Source organism: Schistocerca nitens, chromosome 7, assembly GCF_023898315.1.
Source record: "Schistocerca nitens isolate TAMUIC-IGC-003100 chromosome 7, iqSchNite1.1, whole genome shotgun sequence".
NCBI classification, from domain to species: Eukaryota; Metazoa; Arthropoda; class Insecta; order Orthoptera; family Acrididae; genus Schistocerca; species Schistocerca nitens.
In genome coordinates this window covers 216,353,244-216,374,202 of record NC_064620.1, presented here as the reverse complement: position 1 = coordinate 216,374,202, position 20,959 = coordinate 216,353,244, and the positions used below count along the sequence as shown (strand labels likewise).

Here is a 20,959-nt window from a genome sequence, read left to right as displayed (position 1 = left end):
TTTAATAACTGATGAAAAATAAAGCTTAATTTACAATAATAATGTAATACTAAGCTCGCATTCTGTGCCGTATGTTTACCGATTCCCAGTGTCTCTTGTAGGGTCACTATTCTGCTTTACTTAACAGAACATAAAATTTCACATTCTCCATAATATGAATGGTTTTCTGTTACGAGATGATCTTGTCAAATGACCAAATCAGTTTTCTTTTTCCTCCTCTGTTATTTAACTTTTAGTTACAAACACTAGAGTAGACCTGTAATTTCAATTTTATTTCTCATCAGCTGTTAAATGTATAAGGGGTAGTCAAATGAAAGGGAGATTTGCGGTTGCTTACAACACTATGATTGCACACAGGCACTTGCCCGCGAAAGGCAAAGATCCCGAGTTCAAGTCTCGGTCCGGCACACAGTTTTAATCTGCCAGGAAGTTTCATATCAGCGCACACTCCGCTGCAGAGTGAAAATCTCATTCTGGATGAATGTCCTCCTTCAGGGCTCCAGAAATACGGAAATTCCACGGGGAGAGAGCGGGACTGTGTGGAGGATGTGTAAGGGCTTCCCAGTAAAACTTCTGTAGTGTTGTCAAAAACAACATTGTTAATATGTGGGTGGGCACTAGCCTGCAACGGAATTACACCATCTGTCAACATTCCTGGGTGCTTGGACTTGATGGTGCACATAAATTTTTGCAATGTGTCTACATACTGCTGTGCACTAATTGTGACACCACGTTCCAGAAAGTCAGTGAGCAGTTGGCCATTGCAGTCAAAGAACAATGTCACCACGTCTTTCCTGGAGCTGGCATGCACAGTTCTGAATTTTTCAGAGGGGTGAATCCATGTGCTTCTACCATTGGCTCTATGTTCTCTGGCTCAAAATGACACTATGTCTCATCTCCTATGACAATATAGTACAGGAACTGATATTCTTCGTCATTGTGACACCATTCCAGGTGCAGTAGCGATGTTGATATTCTGATCAATTTCTGCTCTTCCATCATCCTGTGCAGAACCCTCAGTTCACAAATTTTCCAGAGCTTCTGATGCTCTGTCATGATGGCATGATCCATAGTGTGACTGATGCCCAACATGAGCCGAATGTTTTTCACCCTCCACTGTGGTCATTTCTGGTGGCAGCATTCACTGCAACAATGACAGAAGGGGTAATTGGCATGAATTGCACTGCCAGACAATCCCTCTGCAGTCAAAAATCACACTACGCCTCACTGTTCCTCCTTCCTGGCCTCCGTAGTGAAGACACACACACACACACACACACACACACCACACACACACACGTGGCACAGTGGTGAACATGCATGCTGTTCCTTCCAGATTCCCCATACAGAATACTTCTACACACATACCAAACTGCATTAACAATGTCCAAGCCTTGTTTTCATTTGCCTGCCCTTTGTATCTTCACATCAAAAAACTTTGTTTTCAGTTTTAGTTAATGTAACTATTTCTGTGTGACAAAAATGTAATGCTTTCCTATGTACACACTTCACATGCCATCATTTTTGTGTCTTCTGTACAAATAAAACCTGTGAGGGTTGCACATCATTTGATCTGTGTTGCAACATTCTGTTTTCACCTAATAGTGGCTCAAGAAGCTGTAAACCACTTCATGTCCAAATACATACCATTTTGCAGAATGTTAGAAAGTGTTTCCTATTTGATATTAATGATCTCTGTGCCTAATTTATTCCAGTACATAGGTTTCATTTCCAACATGCATGATAACATTTCATAACATTGTCTGGCACACACTAACCTGCCAAAATCTTATCAACAAAGTCATCTTCTGTTTCACTTCCATCAACAGTCTCTTTTTCACTACCATCCTCTTCTTCATCCTCTGATTTGCTTGCTATTTCATCATCAGCAACCTCTTCTGGTATCATGTCTTTTGTTTGATCAGCAAATTTGTTAATAACCTGTAAAGAAAAGCAAATATATAACAATTACCTAAACAGAAAAAAAGTGCAGAACAAATTGTGAACTTTTAATTTATATATATTTAATAATTAAAGTGTTGTATGTGCATTCATTTTTATAGCGTGAATTACAATAAGGAGAACCAGGGAAGCTAGTTGCAAATTAAAGACAGTTTGGTCAGGTGTCAAACTGAAACAATACGATACCGCAAAATATCTAGGAATGACACTTAATAGATCCCTTACTTTCAAGAAGCATTGCATGCAACGCCATGTCAAAAGCCTCCACTAGTAACAATCTTCTATGGAAACTGCCCATATTACAGTGGGCTAGCCAGCCTCATTCTACACAAATTTCTGCAATGGTACTATGCTTTTCTGCAGCAGAGTATGCATGACCTGTTTGGTATAATTCAACACATGGCAAACAGGTGGACATAGCTCTCAATGATGCTTGCAGAATCATAACAGGTTGCTTTAAATATAGTCCAGTCAAATGGCTTCACCACCTCGCAAAAATAGCACCAACTGCTGTTCAAAGAGAAATAGCTGCAAATGAGGAAAGAAAGACAGTGGAGCAAGAAAGAATCCATTCTCTGTATGTGCATGAACTGCATCTGCAATGACTGAAGTCAAGGAGGAGTTTCCTTAGAACATCGACGGCACTTAGAACCATGGCTGAAAAAAGTAGGCTGCAACTATCAAGGGCTATGTCCTACCTTCCTCCTGAGTAGAAAAGAGTTTCTGAAACTTTACCTTCTGACTATGATGAAAAATGAATGACTTAGAAGTTCCTGAATAGACTGAGATCTAGAGTTGGCAGATCAAAGTGAATTTGAAAGATGGAGATACACTGATCAAGATGATATTCATTGTGACTGTGGAGAAGACCACACTGTTCATCACATGCTTCAATGCTAGCTATGTCTAACTGCCTGCCAAAAAGATGAAACTTCATTGAGGAACAGAAAATGCACTGCAAATGGACAAGTTCTGGACAAAAGTAATACAGTCATAACTGGATGTATATTTCTGATATGAGAATAAATAAAATATTTTATATTACATCAGTAATTAAGAACTTATATTTGCAATGAAAACTGAAATTTTTCATTTGATATATAATAGAAACAAAAAAGACTTGCATTTTTCATAAGAATAATGATTTAGATATGTGTTAATTAGAAAATTTGATGAATTTTATATTAAATGATGTAAGTATTCGGGGGGAGGGTGGAGTCTATAGTGAGATTACCTGATTACAATTCTCTGAAACTACCCAGTGAGCCACTGTACCCATCATGAAAATCACTTTCATTTTAGGGAATTAAAGTTCATGAAGTTTGGCAGATTTTACAAAGAATTTTTCAGAGCTGCATTGAACAGCTTTGTGTAACTGGTGTTTTGGTTTTGAACTTTATGTACCATAAATTTTAAAAAAAATTACAGAAAATACAGTTGCTGGGTGGTCTCTTTGTTAGAAAATATATGAAAAGGTCATTTACAAACATACTGCCTCATCCATTTGTTACTATTCTTTCTCTGTCTGGGATGCTCACTGAGCAGAAGAGTGTCATAGGTACACTATCTGATCAAAAGTATGTAATGCAGAATTGACCACTATATGTCACAAGGGGTGAATTCACCAGAATAAGAGAAGGCAGGAAGTACTGTGTTGTCGAAAGATGAGTAGTAACAGCGGAACAGGTTGGTCAGGAGAGCTCCACAACTTTGAACCTGCACTAGGCATCGAATGTCACTTGAGTAACAACTCCATTAGTGACATTACAACACTTCTAAAGCTGCCCAGATCAACTGTTGCTGATGCAATTGTGCAGTGGTAACATGGAGGAACAACCACAACTAAACCAAGATCAGACAGACCTCATGTACTGAAAGACATGACCCTCTAGTGTTGCAAAAAATGGTTGTAAGACATTTCATCAGTAGAAGATATCACTTTTGAGTTTCAAATGCTACCAGCAATCCAGCTAGTGCTGTGACTGTGCACATGGAGTTAAAAAGTGAGAGTAGAACGGTCATGCAGCTTCTCATAAGCCATACCCATCGTGTGTAGTGCCAACAGTGAAGTACAGAAGAGGTGGTGTTAGGGTTTTATTTCTTCCCCCCCCCCCCCCCTTCCAGATTAGGGTGTGGACTTTTCTATCCTGCATGGCGTATGACGCCTATTTATAGTCACTTGCTCTGGTGGATACAATAAACCACAAGGAAACAAACACACATTCCTATATGTACGCAACTGACTGAATTCACAAAGTGAATGAACTAGTAACAAGTTTGGGACTCAGCAAAGTCAGTGTAGAAATACAACAGTTTCAAATCAGTAACCACTTCAGTCCAGAAAACAAACTGAGTCAACTAGGCTGCGCAATGGTGTGATACGAATAGCTACAAGGTACAACATGCAATGATCTGTGGCACGAGCCCAGGTCACAGGCTCAGCAGCAAAAGCTGCCACTGGGTGGTGCCACATGACACTCTTATTTTGACAGTGGCTCCCCTTACGATGGCAGCCCGCAGTTGCTGCTCACAGCCTTAGTACCTCTGACATATCCATGTCCGTGCTGGTTAGGGAACCCAAATCACTGTCAGATGCCAAAATGGTCCCCTTACTGCATGTAAGAGAATGCTAAATGCAGAAGGATATGAACACACCTCACAGCATCATGTACTGCATATAGTAGAGGAACACTCCGGAGACAATGACTGATTGTATCAGCATGACAATGTAACCTATTATTAAGTAGCACCTGTGAGGCAATGATTTGTGGATAATAACATTCCTGAAATGGACAGGCCTGCCAGCAGGCCCAACCTATGAACACCTTTGGGATGAGCTAGAACATCAACTTCACTGCAGATCCCAGTGTCCATATCACTATCATCTCCGGATTCACCTCTTGACAAAGAATAGGGTCCCATTCCTCCACAGGCATCCAGTCACATCACTGAAAGCATCCCCAGCAGATTTAAAGCTGTTATAAAGCCAAAGGGTGGACACACCCCATGTCATTCTCCACTGATAGGTGTCCAGACACTTTTGATTAGATAACGTGTGTACGATAAACCATTGTGGGACATGCTGAAGCAAAGGTAGTTTACACTATGGAAACGGTTACTCCTAAAAATTTGAGCACTCACTTGATAAAAATAGCCAAGAAACATAGGACTTAAACCATAAACATACTGTATAAGGATCTCACCTTTAAAATGTGAGGTAATGGAGTTTATACAGTTGCCTAAAGGCGGCATGTCTCTCTACACACCATTTTCAGATGAACAGAAGTGGACGAAAATTATAATTGATTGGCCTCCACGTGTGATAATTTACAGAGTACAAATGCAGAAGTAGATACACATACACACAGAAATAACAGAAAACGTAATGCAGAAAAACCTGTACAGGATGTCAATGTGGCCCTTGCAATGCAACCTTAGAATTTTAATGCTCATTCAACCTGCTCACTTTTCCTAATGTAAATTTTATAAAGCTTGTTTGCACTTCATTGAAGTCAACAGTTTAAAATATTAATCATCAGTGCATCAACAACAGTGAAGTCAAGTAAACATATTTGCAGCCAAGGCTATGTAATAAATAATACAGTTATTTAAAGTTGCCAGATGGGATTTGGAACATGAAGTATGCCATGGTACACTGTTAAGTCAGTTTTACCTACCCAATAAGACAACCACATGGTTCTAAGGGCATTCGAGCAGTGCCCCACAGGGTTTAATAATGCCAAGAGCAATCAAATAACTGAGGGTGAACATTCATATAACAGAAGAATTTGGCACCCTTGACTGACTACAGGTAGATGTCATTTCTCACTGGGACAGCCTTGCACTGTTGAAATTATCAAGTAGCTGCACAGGAACAGCTCTGTATTGTTGAAATTATCAAGTAGTTGCTCACTGAACAACCAGAAAGACTGCGAAAGCTTTGTCTCCTCAAGATACGCATTTCACAACTCTCAAAGAATAGCCATGGATTAGGTATTATAATACTACTGGGATTTTGGACAATAATTCAAAAGCAGTAAATCTTCAGAAAGCGGGCTCCATGACACATTTCAAGAAATAACAGATCTCTCTGCAGTGAAGAGGTTGCTCAATATTTTGTGTTTATGGTGCGCAACCACTGGCTAATAGTGCTTGTGCAGTACTGACTACAAAGTGAGTACTGTTAAACAACATAAACATACACATTTCTAAATTTAGGAGCTTAATGTGTATACAAATTCCATTCTTTGTTAAAATTTATACAACAATGAAACCAGCAATGGAGTAACATCCACAATTCATCAATGAGCTTGAGTAAATGCTGTTATAAATCCACAACACAATCTATAATTAGCAAACTACACTAAATAGTTTTCCAAGTCAATCCCTCACAAAATTTTATTGATGCTCACAGATTGCTTTGAACATAAAAGTGGCAGCAGCAGCAACAGCAACAACAACAACAACAACAACAACAACAACACCAACAACAACAACAACATAACACACTAGTAGACAATTAATAAAGTACAGCTCAGGACAGGTCAGTTACAGCAATAGTAAGCACAAAAAAGGGCATATGACACTATTTTACTGGAATACATGGTTTAGAGGTTATATGCTAAACTAGAATTCAGTACGATGTTTATAATATTCCTGTGTTGCAAATGACATCTTGCTGTATTAATTTAGACCTGCAGCTGATTTATGTTAACAACCACAGGCCACACTTAACAACAACAACAAAAGTAAAGTACATATGTAATCATAAAATCTGATGTTGACATATTCCTGAACTACATAAAATTTGTATGTACACTTGTCAGAAGCAATAAAACAAAGCACATGCTGAACATACCATAACTGTGGCGACACGTGCTTAGGGATTATACAAAACAAAAATTGTATTTTTGTGAGAAGGCAGACCCTGCTTAATCACAAGGAAACCAAATATTTAAAACACATATGGCAGGCCAGATATCCTACCAAATTTTTTGAGGCCCAGAGAATGCACAAAACCTTTTCCCACAATCATTACAATTTACCTACAATGGAGAGCAGGTCATTTATCTAGGTAAACTGCTGCCCTCTTTTATGAAAATAAAATGCAGTCAATCAGAACTTCACAAACACTGCAAATTGGAGTGTCTTTTTCCTGGACGAGGTGATTATGTCTCTCAGAGCAGTGTCATGTCCATCCTCATTCATGCCAGTGTGACTTCTTTCCAGCAGAGTGACTCAAGTAACATCCACTATAGTTTTGTGATTCACTTCACCTGATGTAGCTCACTGTTTTGGATCCCCACTCAGTCACTCTCCCTTTAAAATACCCTGGCAGGGAGGGGGATTGCAACATCCTCAAGTACTGTGTTCAGTGGCTCAGGGTATAATATGTGCATACTAAGGGGATGAAGTGTTAGCGATTCATTTGTCAGGGTCAATAGCACCAGATTGCAATCAGGAGGCCTCTCTGCGCACCCTCTACTTTGACACTGCAGGCAGTAACTGTGCTCAGTTTAAAGGTGAACAGTGTTTGCAACATTCATTCTAGGTTATTACCCATGCACACACCCCCCCAATAAGTATGTGCTACAGTTGAACAGCTTCAGTCATTTGGTAGGATATCTGGCCTGCCATATGCGTTTTAAATATTTGGTTTCCCTGCCTCATTTGCACTGAGGGCCTGTGGAAACCTGGATGGAGAGAGGTTTTAACAGATTACTGTGTATGTTGAGCACAATGTATCAGTGGTGTCATTGCTTCCAGAAGTGGTCTATGCAACATTCCCACACTTGTAGGTCAGGTTCTGGATGTCCATATCATATAGACGCGTGTCAAGATCGAAGCCCTGTGTGAGCAGCAGTGGTTCACCAAACATCTTTCACAGATGAAATCCAGGCACATGTTGCACCTGCTGTGTCATCAGGGACAATGGGAACTGTCTGCTTACAGCAGGGTTACAATCAAGTGTGCCTCTGGCCAGGCTGCCACTGACACCACGACAATACCAAAAATGGCTACTTTGGCGTCATGAAAGAGTTTACAGGAGAGTGGAACAGCACTCTGTTGTCTTCATTGATTAGATCAGGTTCTGTCTGTATGCAAGTGATGGGTGCACACAAGTGTGGTGTAGACCTGGTGAGCTGTTTATTCCAGTGTGCATTCACTCACGACACAAAGATCCGATCCGAGGCTTAAAGCATGGGGGGTCAACAGTTATGACTCACAGTCATGTGTGGTATTTCTGCAGCGTAAAGACACCAGTGCCCGATACACTGCACAGGCTGTTATCCCTATTCTACTGCCATTTCTTTGATAGGATGATGATGTGCTTTTTCAAAAGGACAATGCATGTGCACTTACAGCTGCTGCAACACAACATACTCTTCATGGTTTATAACTGACATAGGCAGTAAGATCACCAGATCTCTCATCTACTGAACACATCTGGGTCAAGCCTGCAAGAATGATTGCCAAGCTGCAACAAAAGGCACAAGATGCTTGGGATAATCTATTGATAATGTATTGATGCAACTGTCTGGAAACCCTTTCATGTGACATATATTTCATTTGGTCTCAAAACGTTGTCATACCATCTCACTTGTCAGTAAAATGACCTTGTCCCTGAGGGTGTTGCATTATCTTTTTTCCCCCACAGGGTATTACTCTTCTCTTTGTGTACGAGGTAATAGTTGATAATGGAATGCCATACTGTATCAGAAAACTTTCCCTATTATTGCCCCTGGATTGCTCATTCTCATGTACCTAGTCATCCAGCAGGAATATTACCATCTTCCTTCCTGTTTTTCTCACTGTAACAATATTAGTTTATCCTTGACATTCTGAATCATTCTGTTTTCTGAGCAAATTTGCTAAATCCTCTGAAGGGCAAACACAGAATCTGAGAACACATCTAAAAGTCACATCACACTTACTCCAATGACTTCAGAATCACATGTGCGAGACGGTCGTTTCAATTATCACCTCAAAATAATCATGTTGACACTATTAAACTTGGTGACAGTGTTCACCCTTCTTTATATATTCGTCCTTCAATTTGACATTTCCCAACACAGGATGATTTGGTGAATACCTTCATTGTACAATCCCGCATTTTGGCTTTCTGAAAACGTTCCACCCAAAAAATCAGCTTGTCCCTATCCTGGAAATGTCTGCAGTGGAATGTTTCTTTCTTAATAAAATATGAAGAGAGTACTGGGTGTCATGTCAGGAGCAGAGTGTGAGGTAAAATTTCATAGCACAAAGAAACAGCATGACTGCTGTGTTCTGTGCAGAATGAGTGGGGTGTTCTAATCAAGCATAAACACCCACTTGGACAGCAGTTTGTGACACTTTGTCCAATAAAGTCATCAGCAGAGTTTGGTAGTATACTCCTATGACGGTTTGGCCCTTACAAGCAATACCTATTAGCTCCAAGTCGTGGCTGTCCCAACAAGCACCCAGCATTACCTTGCCTGATTATGGTTGGGTCTCCACCTTTTTCAGTAGCGTTAATTCACCTGTTTCCAGTGTTTGCTCGATTGTCTTGGTGGCCCAGAATTCATACATGGTGATCAGGCAGCCAAATAAGTCATCTGGCTTGAGCTAACAAAGCTGCAACATTTCTGCCACTGCCAATTTCGAGAGCTTTTTGAATGGATGTGAGCAGCCACATGAGGCAGTGACCTCCTCCATTCACAAAATGTCATGCAAGATGTTGAAAACTTACCGACTGATTTTCACTTTTACGACTATTTCTTCAATTGTGATAGAATTATCTTTTTGAACAGTATGGCTTCCAGTTCTCCTGAGACTCCTCATTCTTCATGTAGAGATGGTCTGCCACTTTGCTCTTTGGCATTCAGACTTTTTGACAAAAACAGGAGCATCTACGCCACCTAATCACTGTTTTGCATGATGGTTGACTGTTGCCATACACCTCCATTAACTCAGCTTGGACTTTTGCAGTATTGTCTACTTTCAAATGTGGAGAACAAATTACCACACAATATTCCTCTTTATGAATGTGCTAAGTCATTTTGTTTTGGCTCCTGTAGCAGTGTGCTACAATACTGTTAGGCAGAGATTTTAATGTGTATCAGGCTTGCTGACATGCACTTGCAAACAGACAAAAAATTGACCTGATTTTTCTGAGATCACAATTAAAAATTTATAACTACCCTCATACAATGACTGTTCAGCCCCATACACTGTGGCAGGGACATTATAATTTACACATTGCTCTCTGAAAGTTTTAGGGCTATAAAATTGGGCTATATGACAAAGCATGGCCTCATGGTAACTTCAAAGTGTCTGCAGGAAAATCCAGTTTGGGTTCCATCTTTTCACGATTGCTTCCCATTCTTAGTTCCCTATGACTTCATAATGGATCAAAAAGAATATGGGAAGTACTAAGATACACATTTAAAAGCATTTATACTTCCTTGTGAGTTAGTATTTATAGTGTCAAAATGAGAATGGAATAAAATAATTATGAGGCTTTGGCAATGCAATGAATTATTCCAATGAGTTCTATCCACCTGTTTATCAAACAACTTAAGGAACTGTATTTTTGAAGTTATACATACATTTGTATGGCACAATGTAGCCATGATCTTTACCTTCATTCCAAATTATTTACATTCTACCAGAACTTTCTATTGCGATTTTTGACAATGATCACTGAAAGTATTATAAATAACTCTTCAAAGAAATTCATTCTTTCATGACTGCTTTAAGAGTTTCAGCAAAAATTGCAGTGTAAAGTAAAAGCTGCTCAGGTGTCTCATTTATGAAATACTTAATCACCATGAAGATGGTTACATCCACAATACAGCTCTCATCACTGGCACGGTGGATATTGTGATTGCCGGCTATAAGTGTCACATCCTCCTCTGTATCTATAGTGCTGTATTCTGTTGAGTTCTATCCACCTGTTTAGCAAACAACTTAAGGAAATGCACTTTCGAAGTTCAGCCTACAGTATGTTTCATCGTTTTTTGAGAATGGTGCAGACATAGCTCCTTCCTAAGACTCCAGTTGAAGTTCTTGAAATGTGAAGGCACACATGAACCACAACTACACACTGCTGAAACACATGATAAATGTGGTGGTAATATTAACCATGTGTAGAATGTGTGGGGTATCAAATTCATTTAAATAAATTTCTGTAATTCTTTGAGCTTGCAAATTTATTTAGGACTGGGTGATCCTACACTAGAAACCAGCATATAAGTAACGAGCTGTACATGGCTCAAGATAGAGAGGGTCAAATGTTGACTCAGTGTAGATACGTATGCAGAAAATAAATTGTTATACAACACAGTTAATACCATTCTAACAAATTTAAAAAGAAAAGGTCTAACCTGAAGACACCTTTCTATTCTGATCACTGCAGTGCACTCCAAGAACAGGAACTGTATCTCTTATGTTTGAAGACTTGAACTGGGATTTGTTTAAAATCAGATGCTTACAATTAGCACCAGGAGACAATCACCATGGGTGTGTGAGTTACTGTTATGTAAATGTGTGTGACTTTTCTACTTCTGAAGAAGCACTTTGTCCGAAAGTTGAAATATTTCTAGTATACTTTTCCCGTGTGCCTGCCAGTGCCTCATCCATGTGGTGAGTTGTAATCTGCCCTTTCCACATTACTGTTAAGTCCTCAAGTGCCTTCTATTGTTTGTTGCAAATTTCTATATACTAGACAACTGTGTCATCCGTCCAGGGACATTTCTGCACTAAATGTCCACATTCACAGTACAAAGGTATGATATGCACTACGACACAGAAGAAGAGCGCCTACTGATCGAGCACCAAAATAGGTACAACATGGGTGTGGCTTTCATAAATACAAATTGAAGAAGGCAATGAACCTCGAACTTTCAGAACAGGTGACACCATCATTGGGGGTGGGGGACTGAAATCTGATGTAGTGAAGAATAAGTCACCCAGAACCTTCGGTCTCGGCACTGTCTCTCTTTTAATCCATCGCTCTATGTGGGTCATTCTTCCTTACACTCTATGGTCTATATATATTTTTCCCTTCTCTTTTCTTTCTCTCACATGTAGGATCCTATAAGAAGGCAGCAGTTGTTTCTCTAAGCTACCTCTTCAACACATTGTTCCATTATCAATTAAGCAGTAGGTAATTACTGATTAGGCACAAGAGCTCTGTAATCATGATTCATATTTTATATGTCTATATCGGTAAAAACGAAAATAAGTAAAAGACAAAAGAGTGCACAAGCTAGTTACCCATCGCTGAAGATGTAGCTATACAGCATCAGTAATATTTATAAATCAATATTATGATAGTTATGTGTTGTAGTAGAACATCTCTTATGAATTCAAACATCTTCAGGAATTCGGAGTTTGCAACCTGTTATTGATCATAGGAATTACCGTCATTCAAAACAACCAATTTGAAGTATTTAACGTCTGAGCCATGCATATTACTAAAAAATATAAAGATAAAAATATTTAACAGTTTGGAAGGAACGATTTCAACCTCATTTATACGACTCCCAAAGTCCTTCTTGTTCTCTCTAAGTTTCTCATCCAGCTCCTGGTCGTCTTCAGCTGGATCCCTGTTATCACCCAAATAATGCGAGTGTGCATTCCACGTAGAGAATTGTCGCTGCCGCTGCAGTTGCTCTCCAATGGTCTGGAATGCTGCTTTAGCTGTAAAAGATAACTTGGTCAGCATGTTTGTGTCTTATGCAAAAAATTTAGGAGTAATGGAAACCACTCACAGAATAGCAGAGGTGTTGAGTCATTGATAGGAACACACAAAACAGAGAGAAAACATGATATCTTTCAGAATCAGTTCTCTCTTGTGCTACTGTACCCCTGAAGCACCCCCCCCCCCCCTCCACACACACACACACACACACACACACACACACACACAGTCAGTGCCCCTACATAGCGCCAGCTGGATGCACTATGCTGTGACTACAGTCTGAGAAGTGCACTGGGTGTGGAGGGACTGGGGGTTGGGTAGCAAGCAGCTGAAAGGAGGTAGCAGGATTGCTGGCTAGGCATGCAGGAGGGATGGGTGGCAAGTGTATGAGCTAGACATGTGATGCATGGGTGCCGGAGCTCGTGGAGAGCTGGCCAATGATGAAGGTGATGTGGAAATGTGAACTGGTAGGGGTTGATGGACAGAAGAAGGGCAAACTTTTGGTTGGAGGGTGTGTAGACTATGGGTCAACAAAGAATGAGGCCAGCAAGATTCTGGGAGCAAAGTATGTGTAACTCCCATCTGTGTAGTTGAGAAATGCTGGTGGTGGAAGGTAGGATCCAGATGGCCCGGGTTGTGAAACAGCAAAAGATAAGCACATAATCAAAGGGTTTATATCTCAGTTTTCTGCTTGAGTTTTTCTACCAGAGTTTACACACACACACACACACACACACACACAATCCACTCAATCCACTAGAATATTTTTTGTTTTGAAAAATATAAGTCACTTTGGACCTACAAGATGCTAGGGAAAGGACAGTTGATTCAGATGGAGCTCCACTTACTTGATAAGCCTAATACGACTTCTGTGCAGTAGGTATCTCGCTGGTTGATTGCAAATGACTGGTTTGCTTCTACAGTCATCCACACCATTAGCACATAGCACACCTTGAGATTAATAATGTTATAAATGTTTGAATCACCTCTGAGATCTGAGTGGTGTGACAATACAAGGCACACCCTTCATGTAAATAAAATCAATAGTTGACATTCTCCACAATAATGTGCACCACATTACTCATTATTGTGTCATTGTTGCTCACACCCTCTGTAGTAGGTGGATGTGATGTCACACAGGGGTAAGGGGAGCTCTCTGAAGGGCTATTCTGAATTTGGCTATTACAACAGTTATTACAACTGGGAGTTTCCACTGTATGACAGTTGTTCATGTATTCCGTGGCAGCCACTGACCATATGCAAATGTGCGACAGCACACTGTAGATATCACACTAAAATTACATCATTTCTTTTGTAGCATTCTCTTCACAATTCACAGAAACCAGTGGCGCATGATGAAATTATGGCCAGTTCACAAAAATATAAATGGTATTTCCCACTAGCAAGTGACTGCAGTCCACGGTTGGAGGCCTTTGGTGGAGGTGCCTGGAGCAATTCAACAGCGTGCTACTCAAAAATGACATGTGTTGCAGTAGTGGTGGTGTAGTTGTAATGCATGAGTAACTACACTCCTCCTTTCTTGGTAAGAAGAGTGCCCAGATGCAGGCTCCTCTGCAAAACTATGATGTTTCACACATCCATAGTGTCAGAAACAGTTGTCCTGGGTGCAAACAAGTCCCAGTCTATATGAACTAGCAAGCAGGAGCGAAAGTGGCAAGAGAGCAGACACACACACACACACACACACACACACACACACACACACACACACACGTCTTCCTCCCCGGCCAGAAAAGCCAGTGGACAACCCCAGCACCCTGCAGGCAGAGGTCATGTCAACATAGCACTTTGTGAGAGGTGCCGTGAGCTGGGAAGCTGTGGTGTCTGAAGATAACGTAGTCAATGTAGGAGATGCTGGCACCAGCATAGGAGGTGCCTGTGGGAATGCTGATGATGACTGGCAGCCATTCCCCCAACTCCCCACACCAGCCCTGCTAAAAAAGGCACTGCAGAAGCACTGCGAGGCCGAGCCACATTGCTTGGGTGCAGCCAGGGCACTGGTGGAGCAGCTGGAAATCACCTCAGGAGGGTGCAAGGGCACGAACGGCAATGCCGGTGGAAGAGGTGCCAGCATGGCGGTCTGTTGAGTGGCATCACTGTGCACCTGAGGGCACAACTGATTGGAGTGGCAGGCCACAAGGCACTCGTCAATGTCCACCATGAACACATGGTGCCCATGCTGACTATGGATGATGCCTGAACTCCGACACTGGTGTTGTCTGAAGCCTCGGGCTTAGACCACGGTTCCCGGCACAAATCACGATCACTTTGTAGCTGCTGCAGAGATGACTGTCTGGGGGCAAGAGGTGTGGCTGCCAGCAGTGCAAAACTCCTCTTCTGTTGGGAATTCCTTGATGTCTCTGCACATTTGCGTTTTTAAGGCCCACAAAAGATGTTCTGCCTTGCCATTAGATTGCAGATGAAAGGGAGGCACCATGCCACGGTGGATGCCATTGTGTGAGCAAAAATCTAAAGGACTGATCCAAAAATTTAGGACCACTGTCCAAAACTACCGTACAAGGTAGGCCTTTGATAGAAAAAAATCTCTGGCAGCAGCTTGACTGTCGCATCTGCCATGGAGTATAGACAATGAACAACATATGGTAACTTGGAAAAGACAGCAACAACCAACAGCCAAAAGATATCCAAGAAAGGTCCGGCAAAGCCTATACAGATTCACTCCAATAGCATGGGCACTGGCCAAGAGGAAAAAACTGTGTGCTGTGCGGCCTGTTGTTTGGAACACTGGTTGCAGCCTGTGACCAGGCACTTCACCTCACAATCAATGCCAGAATAGAACACATGCCGACATGCCAAATGTTTAGTGCAGTCACCTTGATGTAACAGGGTGAGAACCTTGCAGGGCAGTGGCACTGGAACAGCAACAAGGGGAGTACCCCCTTCCGACAAAAAGAGAATAACACCATCCAACAGGGAAAAATGATTATGGAAAACACAGAAGTTTCACAAAGAGTCGGATGCTCAGCCTGGTGGACAGTCAGTCCACCCATGTCATATCATGTGCACAATTTACTGAAACACAATACTGGGTCTGCGGATCGCAACATATATCCTTGGCTGTCACATCCCTCCTTTCGTTCCCTGAAATACCTATGTACCTTGGCACCCGCAGAGAGACACCTCCTTCCCAAGCCTTTTCATTTGAGGAGGATGTCCTGGATACTCTGGACTACTTTATCTGCTGGGCACAAGCATTGTAGAGAGTGATAGGAACTCAGGGAATTGGAACAGACAAGGAATTTAGCACTCAAAACATCTTTCATTTGCTCCAGCGACAGCAAGATCACATATAATTCCACATCAATGACAGTAAAGTCTGGAGGCAGTCGGATCTTGAGGACATGATCAGGGAAAACAACACGTTAACCAACAGAATCCCCCTGTTTAGACCTATCCATAACTACAGCTACAGAGTCAATTAAAATGTTATAAAATAATGTATTAAAACTTTATACAAGAGTGCAACCTCTTCTGTACTGAACTAAATTCAAAATTACTCTGGGTCTCTGCAGTAACCAGGGTGGCAGGTGGTTGAAATTCTCGATTTGGTGTGCCATGTGATCCACACCATGGGATTGCAGCACACACTTTGTGCAGATCGCTAATGGCCTCATTGCCTGTGAGCAATTGGTAAAGATGTATTCCCATAGATGGACAAACAATGGCATGGTATGCTGGTGAATGAGGAGTAGTGAGGAACTTACATGCCTGACAGAGTTGCCACTGGATGGTAAGTGGTGGTTCACCAGCCTCAGCACAGAGACTGGGTATGGCGCTGATCCTGCAAGCACTCAAGGCCAATCTGATTCCCTCAGGGCATATAGTGCCAATGATCTTTGGGTAAGAAGACCTCACTGACCCTTACAATGTGCACCCATAGTCCAATCACAATCCCATGAAGAACCTACAAAGCTACAGCAGAAGCATTCTGTCTGCTTCCCGAGAGCTGTGGCTCCCTTATCCTCAGGCTCTTTAGGTGTGATAACCACGACAGTTTGGAGTAAAAAATGAGGCCTTGAAACCACAAACAGACTTTAAAATGTAGAATTGTGTCCCACATACACAACTCATGTACAGCAAAAAGACAAGGGGAATGATTAAAATGAACGGGTCTCTGCATAAAACATGAAAGCAATCTTTGCAGTCCAACCCTCCAGCCTCTTCACCATGAGTTGCAACTGACAACTTGGTCTTGTGATATGAAAGAGCAGAAGACTGCAAAATCATCCATAAATAAGGAGCATTTGAAAAGACTGCCTGCTGTGGTTGATGTACTGTGTGCTGATATTCTTGAGTGAATATTGAAAGTAATATGTAGTTAACGAGCTTCATGCTCAATATTCATAAATGTAATAGGTTAAAAACTTGTGAAAGACATACTGTGTGCAGTGTTTTTCTTTGTATTCTTGTGTTCCATGTGTCTGAGAATGCTGAAATAATGCCAGCAGACTGGAAGCAGCACAGTAATGGCAGCTTCGGAAGTTGGCTGCTGTACACACTGAGCCGACAGCCTCGCCACACCAAAGGACCAGAGGAAGACATCATTGGGCCAGCAGATTTGACACAGAATAAATTATAACATTGTTAATATGAAAAAACTTGTTACTACGGTAATTTTGTTCATGCCTGTATTCCACTGAAGTAAGTCATTCGATGGAAATATGTACCATCCCATGTGTACTGTGAAGAATTATAAACCAACGGAGAAGATAGTTATTGTGAAAAGAAAAAAAACTGCTGTTGAAGGCCTTTTTTGTTTTGGATGCATGCATGCTGACGTTGGTTATCAATAGACTGCGGATTTTAGGTAAAAACCTATTTTGTTCCTGAGTTCCTATTTGAATAAAAATTTGTGCTTATGCGTTTCATGACTATTTACACTTAATAGCATTAATTCTATAGGACCTAAAAAAAGCCTATTTTGACATTATTGCCTATTTTTGCCCATTTCGGCTTTAATATCTTAAAAAGTGCCTATTTCATCATATAAGACAGTGGCTCCAAGTTTTTCCACACTATACGACAGATGGAAAAAAATATTTTCTGCCCAGCGTGCAGCAAGGTGGCTAGTTGATATGCGCTCATGCTTTGTATTTGCCTAACACTTCGGTCTTTTTTTTATTTTTTTATATCGCTATCCCTGTTAATACCAAATACACTTTATAGGTGTTTTATTATTCATATGTAAAAAATAGATCATGGATCTTTAGGTTAAAACCTATTTTTTTTTACTAAGCTCCAATTTGCCTATAAGTTGGTACTTATGCGTTTCATGACTAACTGAACTGAATACCATTAGTTCTATAGGACGTTGACGCCTATTTCGGCATCAAAATCCTAAAAAGTACCTATTTCGTTAATCTGACATAGAGTTCTTGTGTTTTCAAAGATTAGAAAAAGGAAGTAAACTTAGGGCTTTACGTCTCGTCGAAGGCGAGGGTCGTTAGAGACTGTTTACAATTCCTTTGCTTGCCTCACTACCAACAGCACTCGGCACCCCATCCAAGTACGCGCCGAGCGCGACAGTGCTTAACTTCGGTGAGTGAATGGGAAGCGGTCAAAGATTTGAGTTACACATTAGAATCGAACGTGGGAGTACTAAATGTTATATTTGAAAATATTTCGTTCGTAGGATTCTGGCCAGCTGTGTATTTTCGCAAAGAAACAGTTTCATAGGCCTTAAGCTGAGCACGGATTAAAAAATCACAATGTTAATCGTAGACGCCCACTATAGCTAAATTACTGCCCTTCGCGCAATTTCTCGCTGCTGTCTACAGGCAGTTCTATCAAACTACTCTGTTTCGTGAAAGGTATTATACGTGAATTTTCCGGTTCAAAAAATAATTTGCCAGTAGTGAGATGTTTTCATCTGAAGCACCGGTAGATTCCATTCGCTTGTTCAGAAGGGGCGGCCATCTGTCAGGTGCCATATGTACAGCAACGAGTACGGTACTTCCCCTACCGCTCCCATGCACCGCAGTAAAATGGAAAAAAAACAAACAGGTCATCATTCACTTATTCCCAGCGAAAACAAATCAGTACACTGTGTAGCGACTGACGTGTTAAGTGTTATGACGTTCTAAGTGCAAAATAAATTCTAGTTTCTGTGTGAGAATACTACGCCATGCCGAAAACAGCTAGTTCAAAGTCTACTCATATAAGGCAGTGGCTGCAAGATTTTCCACATTATACAACAGATGGGAAAATTATTTTCTGCCAAGCATGCAACAAGGAGGTAAGTTGATGTTTTTCTTAGACTTTTTATTTACCTGTCACTTAGGATTCTTTTTTATCGCTATCCTTTAGTAATACGAAATACTCTTTATATGCGATTCTTAACTGCATTTCCTTTTTCTCTTGTATTAGGTTTCGAGAGTTAAGAAATCTCACTTAACTCAGCATGCAGATGGAATCGCACACAAAGCTAATGTTGAACGAAAGTCAAAATTGAAGCAAACTCTTTTAACCAATAAATCTGGTGAATCCTCCGAAAAAAACAAGTTCTGCAATGATTTGTGTCATGCACTTGTGGCAGCAAACATCCCCTTTCGGAAATTAGAAAACCCTATTTTCAGAGGTTGAGAAGTACTGCCATCAGTCTATTCCTGCAGAGTCAACTTTACGTAAGAATTATGTGGATTCAGCTTACAATGCTGCATTGCACAGAATCCGAGAAGATGTTGGAGAATCTTGTATATGGATTTCTGTGGATGAAACTACTGACAGTATTGGCCGTTACATTGCAAACCTGATTATTGGCAAGCTATATCCAGATGCTCCATCCTGGGCTCATTTGATTTATTCAAAACAGCTTGCAAAAACTAACCAACAAGCAATAGCACAGTTTGTGAACAATGGACTTAAGATGCTACACACAAACGAAGTGGATGAGAATAAGGTGCTTCTGGCCGTCACTGATGCTGCTACATATATGATAGCAGTGTTTCAATTATTAAAAGTATTCTACCCATTGATGCTGCACGTAACTTGTGTAGTGCATGGGATCAACCGCGCAGCAGAGCAAGTAAGGCTACAATTTCCTAAAGTGAATAAAGTAATATCTATGGTGAAGAAAATTTTTGTTAAGGCACCATCAAGAATACAGGCATTCAAAGAACAGCTTCCAGATGTCCCATTGCCGCCAGAGCCTGTTGTCACCCGCTGGTGCACGTGGCTGATAGCAGCAGAATACTATAGTACGCATCTCTCAGCTGTTCAGAAGGTGGTTGAAAATATACCGGAGGATGCTGCATCCGTAACTGTAGCAATGGAGTTACTCAAAGATTCTTCTTTAAAATGGAACTTATCTTACATTAGGGCCCACTGCACATTTATGGCAAGAATAATTTCACAATTAGAAGGCTCAGGGAGACCTATCTAAGACAATATTTCTTTGATTGAAGAAGTCAAAAAGAAAATTAATGAAGCGCCAGGGGAAAAAGTACGGGCAAAAATGCAAACGGTTTTGCAGAAGAACACTGGCCTGAAGGAGTTGTGTGCAGCTGCCGACATACTTAGTGGAAAATCCAGCACTCCTGACTGCAGCATTCCTGTCCAACATGTGCCAAAAATGAAGTACGCCCCTGTCACATCTGTTGATGTAGAACGTTCTTTTTCAGTGTATAAATTGATTCTGACTGACAAGCGCCACAGTTTTTCACTAGAAAACCTAGAAAAGATTCTGGTTATTTATTGTGAAGCCAACTATGGTCAGAATATGTGAAACTACGAATGTACACTCCTGGAAATTGAAATAAGAACACCGTGAATTCATTGTCCCAGGAAGGGGAAACTTTATTGACACATTCCTGGGGTCAGATACAGCACATGATCACACTGACAGAACCACAGGCACATAGACACAGGCAACAGAGCATGCACAATGTCGGCACTAGTACAGTGTATATCCACCTTTCGCAGCAATGCAGGCTGCTATTCTCCCATGGAGACGATCGTAGAGATGCTGGGTGTAGTCCTGTGGAACGGCTTGCCATGCCATTTCCACCTGGCACCTCAGTTGGACCAGCGTTCGTGCTGGACGTGCAGACCGCGTGAGACGACGCTTCATCCAGTCCCAAACATGCTCAATGGGGGACAGATCCGGAGATCTTGCTGGCCAGGGTAGTTGACTTACACCTTCTAGAGCACGTTGGGTGGCACGGGATACATGCGGACGTGCATTGTCCTGTTGGAACAGCAAGTTCCCTTGCCAGTCTAGGAATGGTAGAACGATGGGTTCGATGACGGTTTGGATGTACCGTGCACTATTCA

The 20,959-nt window shown here is 41.2% G+C and overlaps 1 protein-coding gene across 1 annotated transcript in view; it reads right to left on the bottom strand.

The window, feature by feature from the left end:
- LOC126195033 (death domain-associated protein 6-like) overlaps nucleotides 1-20,959 on the bottom strand; it is a 179,632-nt gene that overhangs the window by 52,785 nt on the left and 105,888 nt on the right. The window contains exons 6-7 of the mRNA XM_049933477.1: nucleotides 12,473-12,645; nucleotides 1,779-1,941 (exon numbers count right to left, since the gene is read on the bottom strand). Of these exons, the coding sequence (XP_049789434.1) occupies nucleotides 1,779-1,941; nucleotides 12,473-12,645 (336 nt within the window). The remainder of the gene's footprint in view (nucleotides 1-1,778; nucleotides 1,942-12,472; nucleotides 12,646-20,959) is intronic.